Source organism: Varroa jacobsoni, unplaced genomic scaffold, assembly GCF_002532875.2.
Source record: "Varroa jacobsoni isolate VJ856 unplaced genomic scaffold, vjacob_1.0 scaffold_838, whole genome shotgun sequence".
NCBI lineage: Eukaryota > Metazoa > Arthropoda > Arachnida > Mesostigmata > Varroidae > Varroa > Varroa jacobsoni.
In genome coordinates this window covers 105,319-125,148 of record NW_019213740.1, presented here as the reverse complement: position 1 = coordinate 125,148, position 19,830 = coordinate 105,319, and the positions used below count along the sequence as shown (strand labels likewise).

General features: G+C 43.2%; 1 protein-coding gene across 3 annotated transcripts in view; it reads right to left on the bottom strand.

The window, feature by feature from the left end:
• Positions 1-19,830, bottom strand: part of LOC111264227 (sushi, von Willebrand factor type A, EGF and pentraxin domain-containing protein 1) — a gene marked incomplete at its 3' end in the record, with an annotated part of 77,300 nt that overhangs the window by 22,990 nt on the left and 34,480 nt on the right. For 2 of the 3 annotated variants that reach the window (XM_022839928.2, XM_022839927.2), the window contains 1 exon segment: positions 14,972-15,154. In XM_022839928.2, the coding sequence (XP_022695663.1) occupies positions 14,972-15,154 (183 nt within the window). 3 annotated transcript variants of the gene reach the window in all.

The following is a 19,830-nucleotide window of genomic DNA, read 5'->3' as shown; positions in this document are numbered from 1 at the left end:
GTTAAAACAATATATTCAACATATTAGGTTAGTCGAAAAGTGATAACGAAAGCGTAGCACTTAAATTACTGCAGCAAAGAATAGCCTCTTTTGTAATTGTTATCATTTTCCACGGCCCTCTTTCACATCCTAAAAAACTTAGCTATTCTCACGATAACTCCTCAAGTCCAATGTCTAGTAGCCTATCCAGCCAGTTTCTGAGATGTTCCTCATTGCCAAACGTGTTACCACTTTCAAGTGATAGCTAACTCTTGTCTACCTGGACAACATCGTAATCCACTCCGCTCATTTCGACACTCGCATGGCATGCCTTAATCAGCTGCTAGGGCCATTCAGGGTTTTTGTCTGGGTCAACGGGGTTTCTCCCGACCCTGAACAGGTCCGAGTGGTACGGACCCTGCTCACTCAGGTGACAAATAGCCGACAAATGTCGTGGATTTCTCCTCCTATCACCGGCAATTGACGCGAAACTTTACGCAAATTCCAAGTCCAGGCCGAACGAGTTATTCATTGGGACTATGACCTCGAGAGCATCGATAAGAAGGCCACTGCCAGTGCTGACGCGGATGCTTTGTCATGGGTGCCTTTTTGTGTGTTGTAACATCGCCGAGGTGCGACCTCGAGCTAGGAAACACGTGGGAAGTGCAGACGAAGGATCTTCGACTACCTAAAATAACCGCTAAATTGGAAGGGAAAGGTCCTATGCGCTCGATATATGTATATATATGTACAAGTAGAATTATCTTTGTATACTACATATGTACATGCAAGATGATTCATTTTTCGAAAGCTGATAGTCGCGTGTTAGACCTCGAGGATTCGAAAATCGGATGTAGCCGTTGTTTACGCATGAAATGTTTCCCTACAGAAAAAGCGCGTCTGGTGTCGGATTTAGTATTTGCCGAAGGTACTGACCATAGGTGTTTTTTGAATAACAGTTATTAACAGTTGTACGCGGTTTGAGCGAACGTTGCGGCAGACTTTCAAATATCCAGGAACAAATAAAACAGGTTTTAAGGGAAAACAGATTACTCGCTCGATGTCTTGTCCCATATATATCAGAAATACAGGGTTTTTGGTTCTACTAAGAGAATACGAATACAAGTAGACCAGTCTTCTCCGCATATGCTTTGAATAACGCATTTTCTAAGGGCTATACGGTTAAAGATTATACACAGCTCGAGATACGTTAGCTCTAAGACTTTAGCTTTTTACACATGACCCAACGGCCATGGGCTGGGTTTGTCCAAATCTTAGATAAAAGTTCAACTACATTCGGGTGCTCGTTATTAAATGATTTTCGATTGAAGCATAGATAGTTGAGAAATAATACCTCTAGTTGATGCTCAGTTTGCAATAATTACTATATGCCAACTAGAAGTGCCAGGTAAGTAAAACGAGCTGTCAGCACCAATATGATTTATATGAATTAACGCGCATATCACTTGGGTGAAGGTTTTATATACTACGGAAACAGCTGTGGGTGACATGTCCCTTTGCTCAGCACACGACTTCATAAATTGACAGTCTCGTCTATGAATCAGTCAAAATCATGCTACTTGGTCGAGCTATCGTCGTGGGAATCGTAATTTAGCGTCGTGGCAAAAAAAAATCACTACGCTCTCCTACTGATAAGAGCAGTACCGTTACTAGGAACAGCTTCCTGAAGGACACAGAGCAGCAAGCAAAAACAGAGAATGTGTGTGGGGATGACCATCGATACTTCCTAATAGAAAATTAAACACAAAAATGATCTGTAGAGAATAAATGATTCTGAAATCTTAGACCAGCCCTGTTATATGGCATATTACTTATTCTTCTGAAGAAGGGGGCATAGGTTTTGAGCTGTGTGTAATCAATAGCCAAACTATATTGAAGTCGCCATACAATTGTATACAAGTCTAGTATAATTGTTTAGAATATCCTAGCCCTATATGTCACCAAAGATCCTAACCGCAATAATACGTAACGCAAAGAAAGTACCGGAGAAAGATGCGGTGAATTTCTTCGTTTTCTGCTCTTCAAAGCTAAATGAGGACAGGTACACGCAGATATGCACATGGCCGCCTCCACCATGACGAAAGTTCTACCCTTGACAGCGTTCGGTGAAACGTAACACGAAGCTAGATTACCACGGGTAATCTATATCCGGCCGCCATTTGGGGCAGCATGTGGTATCGGCAATTTCACTTTTGCTATTGCCCCTACAGAGGCTCACTTCGACGCGTGATCCCAGACGACGTCAGCGCCGAAAACAACGGCGGGTAAACCGAAAGCGAACGAAAACTTGGTGGTGATGACACCGCACACTGTAGCAACGCAAGCGGCAACAGTAGCGGCGATCGCGGTGGGCGTAAGAACAGCTATGAGCGAAACGAGTTCAGCGGCGCGCAAGGGAGGCGTAAATGCAACACTGAAAGTGAATAGCAAAGCACACAATGGCGTTCGTATGGCTGATGGTTCGTCGGCCATTCGAGACGCTGGCCAAAACGAGGGTAGATGGAGGCGACGAGCTAGGCTAAGACGTGTGTAATCTTGAATTCGCTTCATGGATATGCGCTGTGTGCTTGTCTATGCGGACGCTCGTGCCTTTGATTACGTGCGGCGTCTGGAACAACACCCTTTATTTGCCGATGGCGTTACGTTGCCTGGCTTCGTCCGTTGAGTTCGGATAAAGTAGCGTGGTAAGCGATGCCATACGGTGCGGCACCGTGTAGCCGACTATCATTGATGACTGCTACGGAACAACTGCAGGAGGCGAGTATTGACGGCGACGCGTATCAGCAGCTCTGCGGCATGAATAGTTAACTGGAGCAAGAGGAACAAGCCCAGCAACGACATCAATTCGTTTCGATGAGGAGCGTTTTGCCGAAGCGCCATCGACGTCGCCAGCGCCTAAATATTATCACTGTCGTAAGTACAGCAATCACCACCATCGATGCTTTCCTTCCTTAGCTACTTCCCGAAAGAAGACTCTCCTTTGGCGCGGTCGCTGCCCCCATCGTGGAGGCCTGCTCTGCGCTGCTATGTTAACTAACGGAAGCAGCTGTTTATCTATCGATAGGTCACCTCAGTGACGTGTGAACATCGTAGTGGCTAGTACCGTGGACATTTCCATTTTACCTGGAAACGTCACCGAATCAAGCGACAAATTGGACCGAATTGAAAGGACGATGATGGAGGAAACTATGAACCTAATTTGGGATTCACCCCCCGTGACGACCTGATCTATCAAAATAGGCCAACCCTTTCGTTATAGAATGCTATGCATCACATGACAGCTCTCATCGTAATCATTTGCGAAGCGAGCATAGTCAGAAAAAGGGGCGGCAATGTGATTATCATGAGAAAACATACGAACAAAAACTGTGTATAAGTATCCGGACCGGTATCGACCGTATTTACCCCGTAATCTATGATCATTGGAACATACGAGTGTGTAACAGTAACGATAGAACGAAGAGAGCCGTCTTTTCAAGCTCATCTTCGACCTGTGTTTAGAGTCGGCTGATGATACTGCGATTACGTAATATGGATGTATGCCACAGTCTTCCATTAGATCACATGTTATATGTGGTCTTGTGTGTGCAGTGAAAATAATTAATTAATCCGACAGCCTCCTAGTTTCTAGTAGCAATCAAATTCAGTAATGAAGCTCAACGATAGCTTGCCGTCGATGAAGCGTTCTCCTCTTTAATTTCGTGTACCTAAAGCGATTCAATCAATCCATCACTTCGGAGGTTTTTCAGTAAATGGCGATTATTATCCGTATGTTATTATGGATTGCCGTTATGATACTTTACGAGTAAAGCAGCAGCACCAAAAAACTTTTCCCTTCGAAGGTAGAGAGAAGTACACGGATTCTAATTTGCCTTGGAAGTCTAAATTGGTTAAAAAGTTAAATTGGAAGTCTAATTTGCCTCTCTTTCATCGATTCATATATCCATCAAATTTAACATGTCAATATAATTGTATTCTTCATACATAAAAGCTAAGGAAGGTACTTTTTGAAGCAAACGAACCTACGCCGTTGAGTTGACATGTAGCATCGGGCAGTGTGCTCCATCCCATAGCTACATAACGGGCTTGAAAATAATCGCATTTTTATTCGTGTGGAAATACACAGAGTGTGTCAATAGCGCTATGTTAAACTAAGCTTTTTTTGCTAGGGAGCAAGGCGTACTTTACATTGTTAAAGTTAGACCTGAGACAAAGGTGCCGCCAATATACGCGAAGGGAACTCTATAATCCGAACCATGCAGCGCAGCTATATAAGTTGGCACTTTCATAAATCATAAACTATATATCTACATATGGTTCATCAAAGGGGCAAAGAATGCCTGGAGTCACAAGAATAGTGCGTGGCAGTGCACATCATCCTTAATACGAAAATTATTCTACTATTCATCCACTTTGTAAATAATAGCACCGATGCTATCGCTGCGGTCGATTCTTCAAATTCTGGTTCATACCTTGTTTTTGTCGAACATATAATTATTTTTGAACTGCCATTTTGAACGTTTTCTCATTTAACAGAGGAAAATCATGGCAGGCAGCATGTAACAGCTACTGGCGGCGTCGCGCGAGACGCAACTGAAGTGAGGTTGCCTACTTCACGAAGCTGTTTTTGTGTAGCACTTCAGGTCTGACCATAGTGTGAAACGAGCTGAAATACAACTGAGTACACAAAACACTATAAAAGCAGATTACGCCTTTATATTCTATGGTATAGCAACTACCATTCTTGTTGTTACTGGTCAACGTTTGGCGGTTCGCAGGAGTGTCGACGTCGATCTCTCGGCGGTTTTACCCGCTGGTATCTTCTAATTCCACGAGTAGGCTAGAGAACAGGTACGGTACAGCGTGCCAAATCTGTTAATGTAGCATGGATAACATAGAAATTCTAGATTTCGTTGTCAAAAAACGAGGTTTGCTTATCGCGCCTCTAACGTAACTACTGCGCGGGAAGTACCGCAATTGTACGAAAACCTCAAAAAGTGTTTGAGACAGTCGGAGCAGCGCAAGCATACGTGGAAGACCAAGAAGTAGATGCACCTGACTGGAAGCGAAACGACGATGAATAGTGAGGTGAGGAATGAGGAAGGAAGTGGAAAAAGTAAGAATTTGCAATTTTGAAATCCTCACATATTGTGGGTCTCTGTTACCGCCTATGGCAGACAAATTTGTTGTTTGTTAGCATATTGTCGCATCAGCGTCGTCATCAAAGCTGACCAAATCAACAGTACGGATTTGTTCGCGCAGCACTATTTGATACGAAGAAGAGTGGGGAGCGTAAATAATCCGTTCGACTAACCCGAATTGTAAGGCATATAGTTTCTCAACGACGTCAACTTTATTACCTTGTCTAATAATATTTGTTAACGAGGCCGTAACAAACCAGCTTTACGAGGAATCTAAACTTTCCCATTAGCGGTACGTTATCTATGTAGCTACAAATGCAGAAACACAACGCACAAGTTAGAGTGCAGACTTATCAACTAGGTTTGTATCTGAAGTTCTGTACTACTGTAGGAAAACTAATTCTTCAAGTATATAGAGTGCGTTGCATGGCTAATATCCCGTCTAGATTATGTAACCAATAAACATGGGTCCTGAAGTCAACTCAAAGGTGTGTTTGATATTAAATAACATACCGTTAATTATTTGATTACTAATTACAGTTACGCTTCCTTCCCATTACATTGCCCTCTAACAGTTTCCTTGGATTTAGATTCAAAGCATGTTTCATATGTTTGTACTAGGTAAGAATATACTGCATGCTACAGAGTAAATTGCCCACGTCGTCAAAATTTCTCGATGCAAGTCGTGCGTCACAAACATGACACGCCACGGAAATGCTGAATTAATAATAAGTAAAGCTGAGATGTTTTTTTTCTAGGTTTTATGTTGTTTTTCTAGCTGTCGTCACTGGGGTCGTGATGCCACATGAATATGCCATATGGGAGTTATAGAAGCCGCTTATGGTCGTGTCTGTCATATTACAGCTGAAACAACGTATGTATGCCTGATTGCTTTTCGCCTATTGTCTGGAAATCCGGGAAAAACGAGTGGGCTGAATAACGAGCACTACAGATTTATATGGCTTTGGTAGTAAACTTGATATAGAACAGATCTACACCTTACTACGCATGCTTTCACGAAATCTTTAGTCCATTCATTTGTATACTCCCGAGCTGGGTCGTTTGCTCAGTCCTGTTTGTTTGGTGACGCTCTTTTACTGACTAGGTACCCCCCCCGCCGCCCACTAAAAAAACTACAATTTCGTGTCAGTTATTATTGCCATCATCAGCCGGTTACGACAACGTAATCACAAACAGCAATGCGAGGGTCGTCTTATGACAAAGACCACACAAAGGATCTGCCAGCGAACTACAGTTGCAAGGCACGATAGCCGGGCTTATAGATAGGGAGTAGCTTCTGCTGCTGCCGCTATCACTGGCGCGTCCGGACGACCACCATTGTGCTGGCTATACAACATCTGTGAAGCAAACGAATTGGCGAGCTAAACCGTAAGCGTCACGTACCGATAACGTCTAACAGATTTGGAAAAGAGGCGGCGGCGGCGGCAGCGGCAGCTGTTGCTACTGTTTGTGCAGTAGACTGCCCTTTAGAAGTTATACTTGTTTTGTCAAGTAACGAGTGAGCTCAAACCGGCAAAATATGGGGTTGTAAACATCATCTATCTTTACCGCTGGCGGCTGAAATTGTTTCCACTTACCGAAGGCCATTCTTCTGATGCTACTGTGGCACGTGGAGCTACAAGCAGTAAACAGCGTCCCTATTTGCTTTGTAGACAGGCATATGGGCGTAGCTTGTTTGGCTTTACCATCGAACTGGTAAGGTTCGTCTTGTTAGCTCGAAGGCAGCCACTGGTAACGGACGATGATGCGACACAACGCTAACAATAGAACGGTAGAATAGCGTACCTGGATATGTCACTATGGCTAAATCACTATAGGAGTGCTTGCTAAATTTTGGAAGGTGGCGATTATTGCGGTCGCAAAATGTTTTTCATTTCATTCGGTCGCTATTGCGGTATAGTACTATCATTACTATTATCAAGGGATGCTTCATAGCCAATGCCATAACTTTCGAAGAGTTGGGTATACTGTTTACATACATTTACTACACGGGGTGAGTACGAAGAACAGACATAAATTATCACCAATAAATTTTTGCTGAAGTCTTGTAGCACGTTCAGATGGACGTGATGATTTATTACTAACGTGAAGTTTATGTTATGTGTCTGTGTTAGTGGATATCATTCGATTTTTCTAACTATTCTGTTATTTTTTTTATGCTGTACTTTACTAATTTTGCAGACGATACCAACTGTCAACGAGATAGCCGTACATCAGGCTTCTGCTTAGCGAATAACAAACTGATTGTTGGTAACATGGCTAAAGTTTCTCGTAACAAAATCCGGCACTCAAATACACCGCTGAGTTACAGACAGTAGTGAATAGCCTCTGATTTTCTAAATTCTCAACAAATTCGAGATTCTATGGAGGAAATTATCGTCGTAATCTAGATAGCTTTAATTGCGGCCGCGCCCTGTCGATAGACGACTTTTGCGTGGCTGCAGAAGCGTTACCGGCTTGGTCTTGGGCCTAGTTCCCCACATGATCCGTCGACCCGGGCGCTGTCGTCACTAACAATGGCAATGTAACCACAATCATATTTCATTTTACTGCTGTCTAGCGACCTTTGCATTAGCAACAGCGGCGGTAGGTGTACAATGAGGATCGAACATGCGACTTTAGTAACAGAACGATGCACGAGGGTGATGGCTTGAAAAATCACTAGAGGACTAGAGGAGGAAAACCCTCAAGTTAATATTGTTATTAGGCAGAAGCGTATGCTCTGTATCGCGGCAGGAGCATTGCGGCACATGAAATCAGACGTTCGCTAGGTTGCCGACAGCGGAGCAGTAGGACCGTGTGTATGGATGCTGCCGTCGTTCGTGTACTACCAAAGGCCATGCGGGGCAGGTGGCTTGCATCTCAAGGGGCACTTCAGCCGCTTTATTGCCTATTTATTCGGATGTACTCATATTGCTCAAGATTCACAAGATTACCAGTATCATAATCGCTATAAAACCCCCTACATCAGGCTGACACGGCGCAGCTTGCCTGAGGAAGGAGTGTTTCTAGGTTGACTTCAGAAAGGTTGCTATATCTTATTGATCTTGCTGTTCCAAACTACTGAGGACACAACAGGGAGGGAACAAGCAAGCACTTTATAGCCCATCGCAACCGCTAGCGAATAAATATATTATTCAAATTTATCTCGATGAAAACAAAAGTCTCTAGAACAAGCAGACACGAATTAGAAGAGGGAGAACCTTAAGGTTATCCGATCCCTCTCTCAACTATAGTATACAATATATACAACAGACATACAGCGCAAATGATGAAATTCAATTGATGGATCTTTTCGAATTGTCTATGTTCCCCTTTCCCGATGTTATCTCTAACATCAGTGCCTTTCCGCTGGCGACTCAACAAAGCAAGCGCTTCCCATCATTGGACAATCAATTTGTGGCAACAACGTTTAGAACATATGCAGTGCTATTCAACGTTGTATAATGATATGTGTGTGTGTGTGTGTGTTATCGATGATAATATCGTTATCGAACGTTATCAGTACGCTGAAAAAGTCCGGGAAGGCTAACCGTTACTTGACCGCGAAATTTCCTCCCGTGAAATAGATTCGCGGTTGTCGTTCGTTGACTTCCGCTAAAGTTCTCACCACCACAGGCCTTTTGTCGTTCCAATTTTCCACCCGGCTATTGGGCAGCATACGCGGAGTAAACACAGTTTAGTGATAAGCACAAACACCTGAGCTAATTATCAGCACGTCTAACGATCGAGCGTCAAGTGAATATAGAGCGACTGACGGGCTAAACCCATAAGCTAGGACTGCTTATATGACTCACGCGTCCCAGACAACAAAGAGTGAATGAGTTACGTGTTTGGCCAAAGCTGTTCTTTAATTTACACACGATGAGGAGTTTTGTCTCTCTCTCTCTCTCTCTCTCTCTCTCTCTCTCTCTCTCTTAGCAAGTAAGCCAGTATCGATTACACCTAGTTGATGGGCTAAGCGTCCTACACAGGCATAACGTTACAAAAACGTATCAACAGTTGGTGAAGGTTAAGGTTTTGGTTGTAGGAACCCATACTTGTAAGACTGGACTATCACAGGTTTGTGTGATGATCATGAAGCGAAAAAGAGCGGGTCTCATAGTGCAAGCGACTGGCACGAGAGCTCGTGTCGATCAACTGTGTTCTAAAGGAACGGTAACCAGACATAGTTGCAGTAGCAGGATCCGAATAGAACCGGACCTAAGGGCCGAGGGGTGACTGAGCAGAAAGGAGGGGAAGGGGCTAGCCGTTGAAAGAATTAAGGGAAAAAAGCGTCCCGCTCCAAAAATTTTACGAATAGACTCAATTGAATTATTTAAGAAGGCGCAAGCAGTTCTCATTCAGTAGTAGAAGTTCGTCGTCACCCGTTACGGTAGACGATGAAGGTATCAATCAGCGAACAGTGAACTTTACGTAGCAACTAACAGGGTAAAGAGGAAGCGACCACGCTTTTTACAGTGAAAGATAATGCCACTACAGCCAGAAGATTTCAAGATCATTTCTCATATGTATTGTGAGCCAGTACCGTATTTTGCGCCTAGACCAATATTGCGCTTTCGCTCTAATGGCTGTCTCAGCTAGAAAACATTTAGATCGTTTCTCACCTTAAAACCCTTGTAATTAATCGCACGGAAATCGTCTAACGTTCTTCGATTTCAAGAACGCGAGGAACCGCTTCAGCAGCTCTGGCGTTCTGCTTCGTTTCACTAAGTGTTATCGATTATACCGCACAGGTGTGTCATAAAATGAAGATCGTTGGGAATCAACCGCTACTTGGCATCAATCACCACTTGGGCAGCTAATCAGTTTGTGGTATATACATGTACACTAGTAAAGGTATAGTATAGCATGTATATGTTTGTAGCAAGCGATGCTGCGACTTCAGCCAGAGTAAGAGCAGATTATAGTTCGTTGTCCTCTTGTGCATTAGCCAATCGACAACGTATGTTTGTTTAGCTAGAGAAAGAAAGACGGGCATGTAATACCCTTGTCTGTCTATTGTGTATTCACTCGCTCAGCTTCCTAGACACCGAATACTATCTATTCCACTGAAGACGAACAAGCGAACAAGTATTTACTCACGAATGGGAAAAAACTCGACGTATTGCTACACAAAGGAAAAACACCAAGATCCACATACGCGCACACGTATACACGATTGAATACTCGAACAAAGAGTCATTTGCGCGGACGTTTCTACCGCCCAACTGTCACCGCCTTTGATGCGTTTTGAGCCCAAGCTGTCGCTACGATTGTCCTGTCGAAGGACCAACGAATGCCATAGGCCGGCAAACGTTAAGAGCTGACGGCTTTCCCGGCGTCAAGATGAGGCCGGACGTAAATTTCTGCCAATAATATTGTCAGACTCCTTTAGCCTCTTGTTTAAAAGAGGCGACCACCGGAGTGTAAGCAAATTAACAAAGCGCAATGAGAAACAGCGATGAAGGGGGTTGTGGTAGGCCTTTTAGGAAGGGAGTCAATTTGAAGCGCAGCGTGGTACTGCCGACAGGATGTGGTGAAGATGAACTTAGTCCCTCCAATCATTCAAATCTTTGTTAGCTTAGGTCTCTCTTTCAAAACGTTTGTCTCCCACAGGCATCTACTTGTCCCCGTAACGCAGTACGCCGGGTTCCTTCTGTTCTGCGCGAGGTCATAGTAGAACAGGTAAAGTCGAGAGTTTCGAAGAAAACGAAGCCTGTCTAAAAATAGGACGGTTGCGTTTTGGAAAACGAAAACGTCGTACGAAAAAAAGTAATGCTTCCGCCAGAAATCGCCGAGTCGTGTGTTTGAATGCGTGGCATAAATACGAGAAAAAATAATTTCAGCTGAGGCAAACGGTTCTTAACCGAAGCATAGCCATTAAATACGATAGCCTAATGGTCAAACACTGACATAAACCGGACCATTTGCAGTGATTAATGTTAATTAAGTGGATGAGATAACAAAAAAAAAATACTGTTCTAGATACAGTCTTTCGGTAATACAGGTAACGTAAAGTCGGCAAAAACAAAACCATCTAGGTACACACATAGATTTGGTGTGCACATATCTTTTTGCCTCAAACTTTTTGCAAGTTTATACAGGTTGCCGACATTGAGGTCAGCCAGCGAAACTGAACCGGCGTCAAGTTAGCAATATCAATTTCCGTTAATCTTTCGTTACTTTTAACGTTGCTTGTAAACAGACTCCTAATAAGCGGTGAAGTGTTTCACGTATAATTTCATCGCACCACCGATAAAAAGAATGAGAATTTTTGCGGACCATATAAGTACACACAACTTGTCCTATGTCGCTAAAGCTATGATGCTATGTTTTCAGAAAAAGTAGGCGATGATCTAAAAAATCTACAGAACGTACAAATGGTCTCTTCATTCCAAACAAAGAACAATAGATATCGATTGCATTCCAGCCACTTTTCAACTAATCAGATTGGCAATGGCCGAGCTGAGTAATGGAAGAGATTTGCCCGTACGAATATCATAATAACGATAGGATAGTTCAGCGAAGATCATGATGTCTTCTATTGGAAACTGCATTATCTCTTGCTAACAACGCTGCTCTCGTCAAGGTGCGTGTGCCTGTCTCTGGTTCGCAGCGTCCTGAAATTGGCCGGATGAGAGCAAGCGACCGTCTGGCAAATGATTATTAACAAATGGCTAACCAAACGACTTAGTGCGCTCAGAACCTCTGATCGCCTGTATTCATAATCAATTTATACATTAGTAGATATGGATACCTCGTAGCGATATGGGCGAAATCGATACACGATATAGATTTCATCTAATTTCATCCAGAAGCGGGTACATGCCACCAGCTATATAGTCTAGGTTTAGCGGTTTACGAACGGATGTCCACTTGTTTTCTTTGCACGTTATAGAAATTATTGTTATGCATAAAATAAAGGGAATATACTAATTTAAATAAGTCTTAAGTAGACGATTGATTTTACGGAATTAAACGTCATATGCATGCACTTACTAAAATGGACCAATTATTACATGTTGCTATTATCGAGCATGTACGTGCACTGTATATAACGAGAAATTCGTTCTCCCCAATTCATTCTACCGCTGTTTCTTGTCTACTGGCTATCTGCTGTTTGGTGCTATTTTATAATTTAATAGAATACTATTTAATGTGCTATGTTATTGTGTTGTGCTCAATAAACAGCCAAGAGGAGTTGAGTCATTGTTATTACTGCTGTTATTGTTTCGAGCGCTTCCTGCATTTAGAGCTGACTTGACGACTGTGTCTGTTTATCTGACTGACTTGCCCTCGCTGCGGTGCCTATAGCCGAAGGCGGCGTCTAAAGAAGACGTTCGAAATGCAGGCTAAGGCGTTGGCCGATCAACGGACTGACCCGTCGGAATTTCGTTGCTCTTTTTTCCTCCTTCCTTCGTCGTCATTCCTCACCCCAGTCATAGCTTTGATTCGCCAAACCGCTCTAGCCTACGGCAATTCCTATGGCTTCCATTAGACTGACGTACTGATGTCGCATAAATTCACTGACATTACGGGCGGCTGTTGTAATACTGTCGAATTATTGCAGAATAACAAAAAGAAGAATAATCGTTAATACAATATAATCGTACACGACTGCGCTTATTGAGCTGTGGCACAAGCCGCCCCGAGTCGACGGTCAAAGATACTTTTGCCAATGCTAAAACTTCGGAGTCGAATTTTCTGCTGCTGCTGCTGCGGCGGCTGGAGCAGGAGAGAAAGCGAAATATGGGATGATGCGTTTTTGCGCGGGTAACGCCCACGCAGCTACGGGTCCAACATCGACGGAAAATACAGATGTAGGCCCAAACGCTGACCGCCTCACAAAGCACTGCCAGCAACGATTGAAGTAGGCTTACTCAGTTTTGCTGTAAGGTAGGCTCAGGTGCAGAGCGCAGTAGGGAAACGACACCGTAAGAAGATGTAGAGGCTGCAGTTAAAACAAAGCGAACTTTGGTGATCAAATCTAACGCGTTAGAATGAGGCCCGTCGTGGCCTGCGGCAACAACAACAACCATTTTTGCCGAGGAATTCTGTGCTCATGCGTATCACTGATTCCGTACTACCGACCCGTGTAGCTTCAGTTTCGGTTATTGTCTAGCAGAAAATAATAACGGCAGTGCAATTAACTAACTAGCTTTAGTGTGCTAAATAATTTTTTCGGCAGCCGACAGCATTTACTTTAGATGGAGGGTCTGTACTTGACTACTTCGTCAAATGACGACCAGCGATAAACTAACTGAAGCTACATAAATTTCACTTAAATAGGTGTCACATGCATAAAATGGTCACTCTATTTTACAAACCCAACACAAACGTATGTGTCGTGTATCTCGTAGCCTGTGAGAGGTTTACGTTTAAATAACAATGCGTTATCAAGCGCTTTTGGTTTGCAAACGTCAAAAGAATATGCCCTGTAAGCGTGAGCTGGCTTCTGGAACGTGTAGCATCAGTCTATCGATTTTACACGCGATAGATTCCTGTAGTGGGCAGAATTAATTTTCGTTAAGAAACTTCGGGGGGCAAGTCATATGGTTAAATGCACACGCTTCACATCGACAAATCATGATGACCTTCTAATGCTAGCGTAATAATAATCGAAATAATACTGAGGTAGGTATGAGGAATAAACGGATTAGCGAACCGGAACATCAAATCATTTGTTTATTCTTGAATTTCTTTTATTAAGGGTTTCACGCTCGAAGAATCAACCTAATTAAATACTGATGGTTTTACTAACGGTTCATGGCCGAGGCAGTGACTGCAATTTTTACAAATTGTTCCCAAATCCTTTTAAGGATCTAACAACAAGTCGGGCATATAACCAATTGATACTGGAGCGTTTTCTCTCAAGCAATGCAATATAGGGTGATGCACTTCTTTCGGATTGAACTGGACGTGAAGCCTGACGATGCTTTATCAAAAAAATAGAGGGGATAACTTGTCAGAGAACTTTAAGATAGATTGCACCAGTCAGCAATGCGAACCTTGTTGCTTCTTCTCTGTGTGAAAATACTAGGTTCCAAGCATCTCGGCTGTTCGAGACACCACAGGTCATCTTTGAGAGAGCTTTCTCTCGTCAACGAGCGACTAGATTTCTCTGCATTAGTATGGTAGGTTGGCTGAACGATTTAACGTCTGTATGCACCTATCGGCACACGCAAGCACGGCCGTTCGCTAGCGGATCCTAGACTTAATTCATCAACGATAACAACGCCAGGGATCCAAATCTGTAGGGAGCAAATGTCGTAGCTAGCCGACCACGAAACTACAGATTCCATGTATAAATAAGGGCCGGCGACAACTTCTGCACCGCTTCCATTGCTAAGGCAAAATTAGTTGCATCCTAGCTTTAATGTAGTCGCGAAGGAGTTCTGCTGCTATCCGCCTTCTGCTCGCAGCCTATTCCTGCGGGAGCCCAAGCAAAGATGCACAGAAACTGTCACCTGCCCAGCGTCACGGAGCACAGTATCTTTAACACGGTAAATATCTAATATATCCTCGGATGATTCTATTTTTTGCCCTTTCAAGTCGTCTTCCGATGTAGCCTCGACAAATCCCTACTTCAAACCTATTCAAGATACCTATAGAAGTGCGGTTCTATTGCCCACTTTTCCCTATTGCGAGTTGAATATTTCTGCTTGAAACGGGCAAGTGTAACTGAGAGATAATTAGAACGTACGCCAATTATATGATGGACTTAGCAAAGCTATAGTGCTTCAACTTCGAGTGGAATCAATTGAACGAACATAAACACAAAGGAGCCTTAGGAAGTGATCAACTAATAAAAGCTTTGATAAACCTACCACAAAATGGTATCCCTTGTGGAACCCATGTCGCGTTAGCGGTACACCTTCTCCTCGAGGGTCCGAGTAGTTCATATCCAGGATCGCAGTGATACGATGCGATCGTGCCCACTGCCAGGGTGTCATCCGAGAAGGTAACGTCGCCATGTGCTGGCGAACCAGGATATCCGCAATGTACAGTTACTGTAAAAAGAGGAACAATGGAAAAACAGCGAGAGTTCAATAACCTAGATTTATCCTCAAATCTTGTTGAAATAAACGTAGACGACTAGTAGCAATTAGCATACGATAGACTGCTTCTAAAGACGTACATACATATATAATTTTCAATAGTAGACAATATATAATATGACTCAAATGTTCATTAGCAGTATAAAAAATGCTTATAGCAATGCTTCAGAGCAACAACAGCGTGAGGTGTGAAACACTTTATTAATGGCTATAAGTCATAACATGACATGAAACGTCCAGCGCACGATAATCTGATTAGTTTTTGTTATGTAATATGTACATGCGTTCACTTGGCTTTACATTACCACTACCCTTAAACAGTGAATTAAACGTCTACTTCTCTTTTTTTATGTGCACTCCTATCTCTCGTTATTACTTTTGCTGGGGGGAAACCAAGAAAATTGCCAAACTACTCTATGCCAGCGCAACCGTAGGCTAAAGTAGGCATTCCTGATGACCACTGCACAAATCAAAAGAGCGAAGCCACTATATAGAGTAATATATTAGGAAGAGGTGTTAAAAGGTCACCGCTCTATTATAAATGGTTCGAGGTAGTACCGTGCGAAGCAACAGGCTAACGGGGCCTAGGATTGACTAATATACCCGGTAGCGGGGAAACGAACCTAGAGTCGGAAAGCATCTCTACTCTCACTGCTATTCTCTCACTGTATGAACGTCGTGTAGATACTGTAGCGTGCCCATCGCTCGGCTTATCGTCACGTCATGCGGAACTTCAATCTCCGCCTTTAACATGAATGATTTCGAACAACTAACTACTTGCATAGTAAATTTTAATGCCAAACTTGCACTGCGTTTACTGCGTTTCCGCAATAGGTTTAGATATAGATGGAGGTGCTTTCGTATGTTCTTAGTAAATAGAAATGGGCTTTTAAGAGATTTTGTCAATCGCTGTCGTCTTCTGTACCTTATACAATAAAAGGTAAGGAGTGAAGGTAGAGTACAAAGTAAAGTGGAACTGGAAACACGGAGAAAGGCCAGTAAAACCTAGCTTTGAAAGTATTAGAAGATGTGAAGAAAAAAGAAGACGATGTGCACAGTAAGTGACTGAGAAAAAAGCGACTGAAAAACATGGCTTTATTTAGTCCTTGGACTCGCAAATGCCACAAGCGACAGAGTTTCGAGGTTCGTTGGATTTCCGCATGTGGCATACACCCGTCTACTTTTATGTCTTTATGTATATATAAGATGCATGAATATTTTCTACAGATTCCCATAATATTCCTAGTTTACGTATTGCTAACAACGGCTGTTCTGTACGCTCATTCTATCCAGACAAGCGTTTAAAAAACTTGCCATAAATATACCTCAGGTCCTCATCTTGACAGACTGCACGCCAGCTGCGGTCCGACGAGCTAGGCAGTGCATGAAAAGCTACAACCAAAAAGGCAAACAACACCAACAACCGAAATGTTTTTGGGATGAACTTTGTCTGTTTGGCCCTGTGTATCCCTGCCCGTCCAAGGATACGTCGTATTGTCACTTAGAGAACAAAGATGATATCGTGTGCATGTTCGTCGACCCGCCTGTGAAAACCTCTGACACATATCATAATGTTATCATTACGACAAGGAAGGCTATTCACGGGATGGAAACTGCTGAGAGTGGTCATCACGAATGTCATGAGATCTTTTTTCCTATGTGACGCTGCCTATCGTGACCTACACGACGCATATGCATTATACAACGATCGTTGCCAAATTATTTTCAAATCCACTACCCCCTGCCACCGCCTTCAAGCTAGTCTTGGAAATCTTGATACTAGCAATCCAGCTAGTCATGTCACATTCATAGGGGGTGGCGTGACGCGCCTCGACATCCACGGATAGGGGCAACAATTTTTTTTTAAACATCGACGATGATCATGGCATAGGCCGGCTTAGAAAAGATAACACTCATGATTTCGCACGTAACGCGGCAGCCAAAAGATCACAGCTACCGGATTTCATACAAGATAAGCTTGCAATCTGCCGACGACGATAGCCATTGTGGCACTTAGCATGGGTTGACGCAAATAGAAAGGTAAAAGTAAGGTTGAAGCATGTAGGGAGAAAGGGCGGAGGAAGCAGGTTAGTCAGTGCACTGGTCAAACCTGGATCATCTGTATCGAAAATTGTAATTGTTTGACGAGGAACTACACAAACCCAATTCACGTCTATTCCCTGCTCTTGAAGCTCCTTCTGTTGTCAGGTCCACACCTACACTCGCCGCGTACCCGTGTCAACGAGCAACTGATACCTTCCAAGCAGAGCATGCAAATGTTCATATAGGCAACAGTATGTAAGAGTTATGCTTCTTAGGCATTCAGGGTTTTAGCATGCGCCCATTTGCGGTTCCTGAATAGGAGATGTGGAAAACGAGCGTTCCTGTCGAGGGGTCACCCCTGTCACCGAGGTGGAACAGAAAAAGCAATTGCCAGTGCTACTATATTATAATCCGACTCTCAATCGTGCTGACCATATGTTCATTTCAAGTCTTTAAAAATAACCGTTTCAGCCTCTGGACGATTTTTTTGTTGAACAGGCGGGAAGTGGCTCTCGTGGTTTGTCTATGCTCTATTATTACACAGACGCCTAAACCGTTTTTTATAATCGCCTCATCGCCTAACGCAAGGAATCGGCACCAACTTTGTTCGCGATGAGTGACAAAATGCATAATATGGGCCTTTTTTCGATATTAGTCCCACAGTATAATTGTTCATGCTAATTTTCCGCAGGATTCGGCCATACTACAAATACGTGACTTTTAATACCGCAAGTGTATTAACCGCAAGTGAAATTTCTATAAACTTCGAAGGTATAGCCACATCTATAATAGGTTTATTTTGACAAGGCAATTTCAGATACATACACTAACGTCGTGATCATTTTCGTAAAAAGCTCTACCTTTGCTATATCAGCCGGCCCGACGGTAAGTCTATATCACTTGAAGTAATACTAGACATTTAGTATGATAGATTACTTATTATTTTGCACTTACATCGACATTTATCTAGAATTTTTCAATTCAAATTAGGAGAGGAATATAATGAATGCAGTTTTGAATGAAATAAAAATTGATCTGAAATAAAAAAAGATAGCTGAACCAATATCCGCCTTCATATATCTGTTTTTAGACAATATCAAACCATACAAACGTTTTTTGTTCCAAAAATTAGCGAAATTCACATATATTGGATGTATTCCTATCTTGAGTGTGCTATAGGAGTCAAGGTGTATATTTAGCGCTTTGCTTGTTTGCTGTCTTCTGATCCGCTATAGCGTATAAACCGGCAAAGCCGACGAGGGTTTCAATCTAACGTACTGCTATGAAAAAAAGTTCTTCATAATTCTGCCTCCCGCAGTGCGCCGCCTTGTGTGTTCCCATATACCAAAGCGACTGATCGACATTCCAATATCCGGTTGGCATGCACAGTTGAAGACATCGCGACTACAGCCAGTATTACCATGATCAGCGTCATCATTCGAGCAATAGCTGCGTCATCAACAACGTCATAATCATCAACAATAACTAGACATCCACCTGGACTAGTCCAAATGCTGAGCTGCAACGGATTCGTAAGTGTCTGCCGGTAAAATGAAGCCCTCAGGACTGCCCTTGTAGTTGCCGCTGCTACTGACACTTTTGCTAAATCTGGTCGTCTCGACCCCTGCCGCCGCTATCAGCGTCGGCGGTGCGTGCGGCGCGTGATCGTCGTCGTTGTCGTGATCTGCAATGGAACCTACGAGACGAGCCCATAACGCCGCTCTTCCACAGACAGATCCGTCAGTCAGTCAACGAGTGAACTATACGACGGGAACAACGCGAAGAACTCGTCCAGTCTTTGTGAGCAGAAAAAAGAAGAAGAGTGAATAGCCAGTCGCGCAGCCGTTTAGAACAGCTCTTCACCGTCGCAAAAACACATCCATTAAACAGACCGAGAGCGACGGGCATGCCGCAGCAGCTAGGGGAGCTCGGAGGAACAAGAAAACGGGGAAAGAATACTTCGCAAAAAAAAACGTGTTTCTCTGACCATTAAAAAATAGAGAGACTGCAGCTGTATTTTGTCACGCGGCTGTTGCCACAGATACGTCGGCGCCGACTGCTATCTCATGCTGTGCCTTGTCTTCGCTATTATATTTGAAATAAGTAACAAATATAACAACTGGTGAGCCATGTAAGCGACTCGTAAAAGGGGGGCCAGCACCATAATTACTACAAAGATTCATTTATGTCGAAAGTTTACTAGAGTAATGCTCGATCATCTGAAACATCCCGATGACTCGACGTCCATCTGTCCTATGCGTCTACGCCGCCAGGTAACGGAGAGACTGTTCCTGACGGTGAAGGACGGACGGTCCTCCTTGGCGCCAATGACGATAAAGCGAACTATACCAGTGACAATGACGATGAGGGAGTTTCAAAGGGAAAGTCAGTTTCGGCATCTCTAGCGTTTTTCCTTGCTCAAAATTCGTTATATATTAACCATATACATACCATTTCATTTTTTCTATATACATGTACGTATATATATATATATATATATATATAGAGTCCGTCTATATGGTGCGAAGTAACGGAGATCGTAAAGCCATCATTCTTTGACAATGCCACTTATCTTTAAAGCGGTT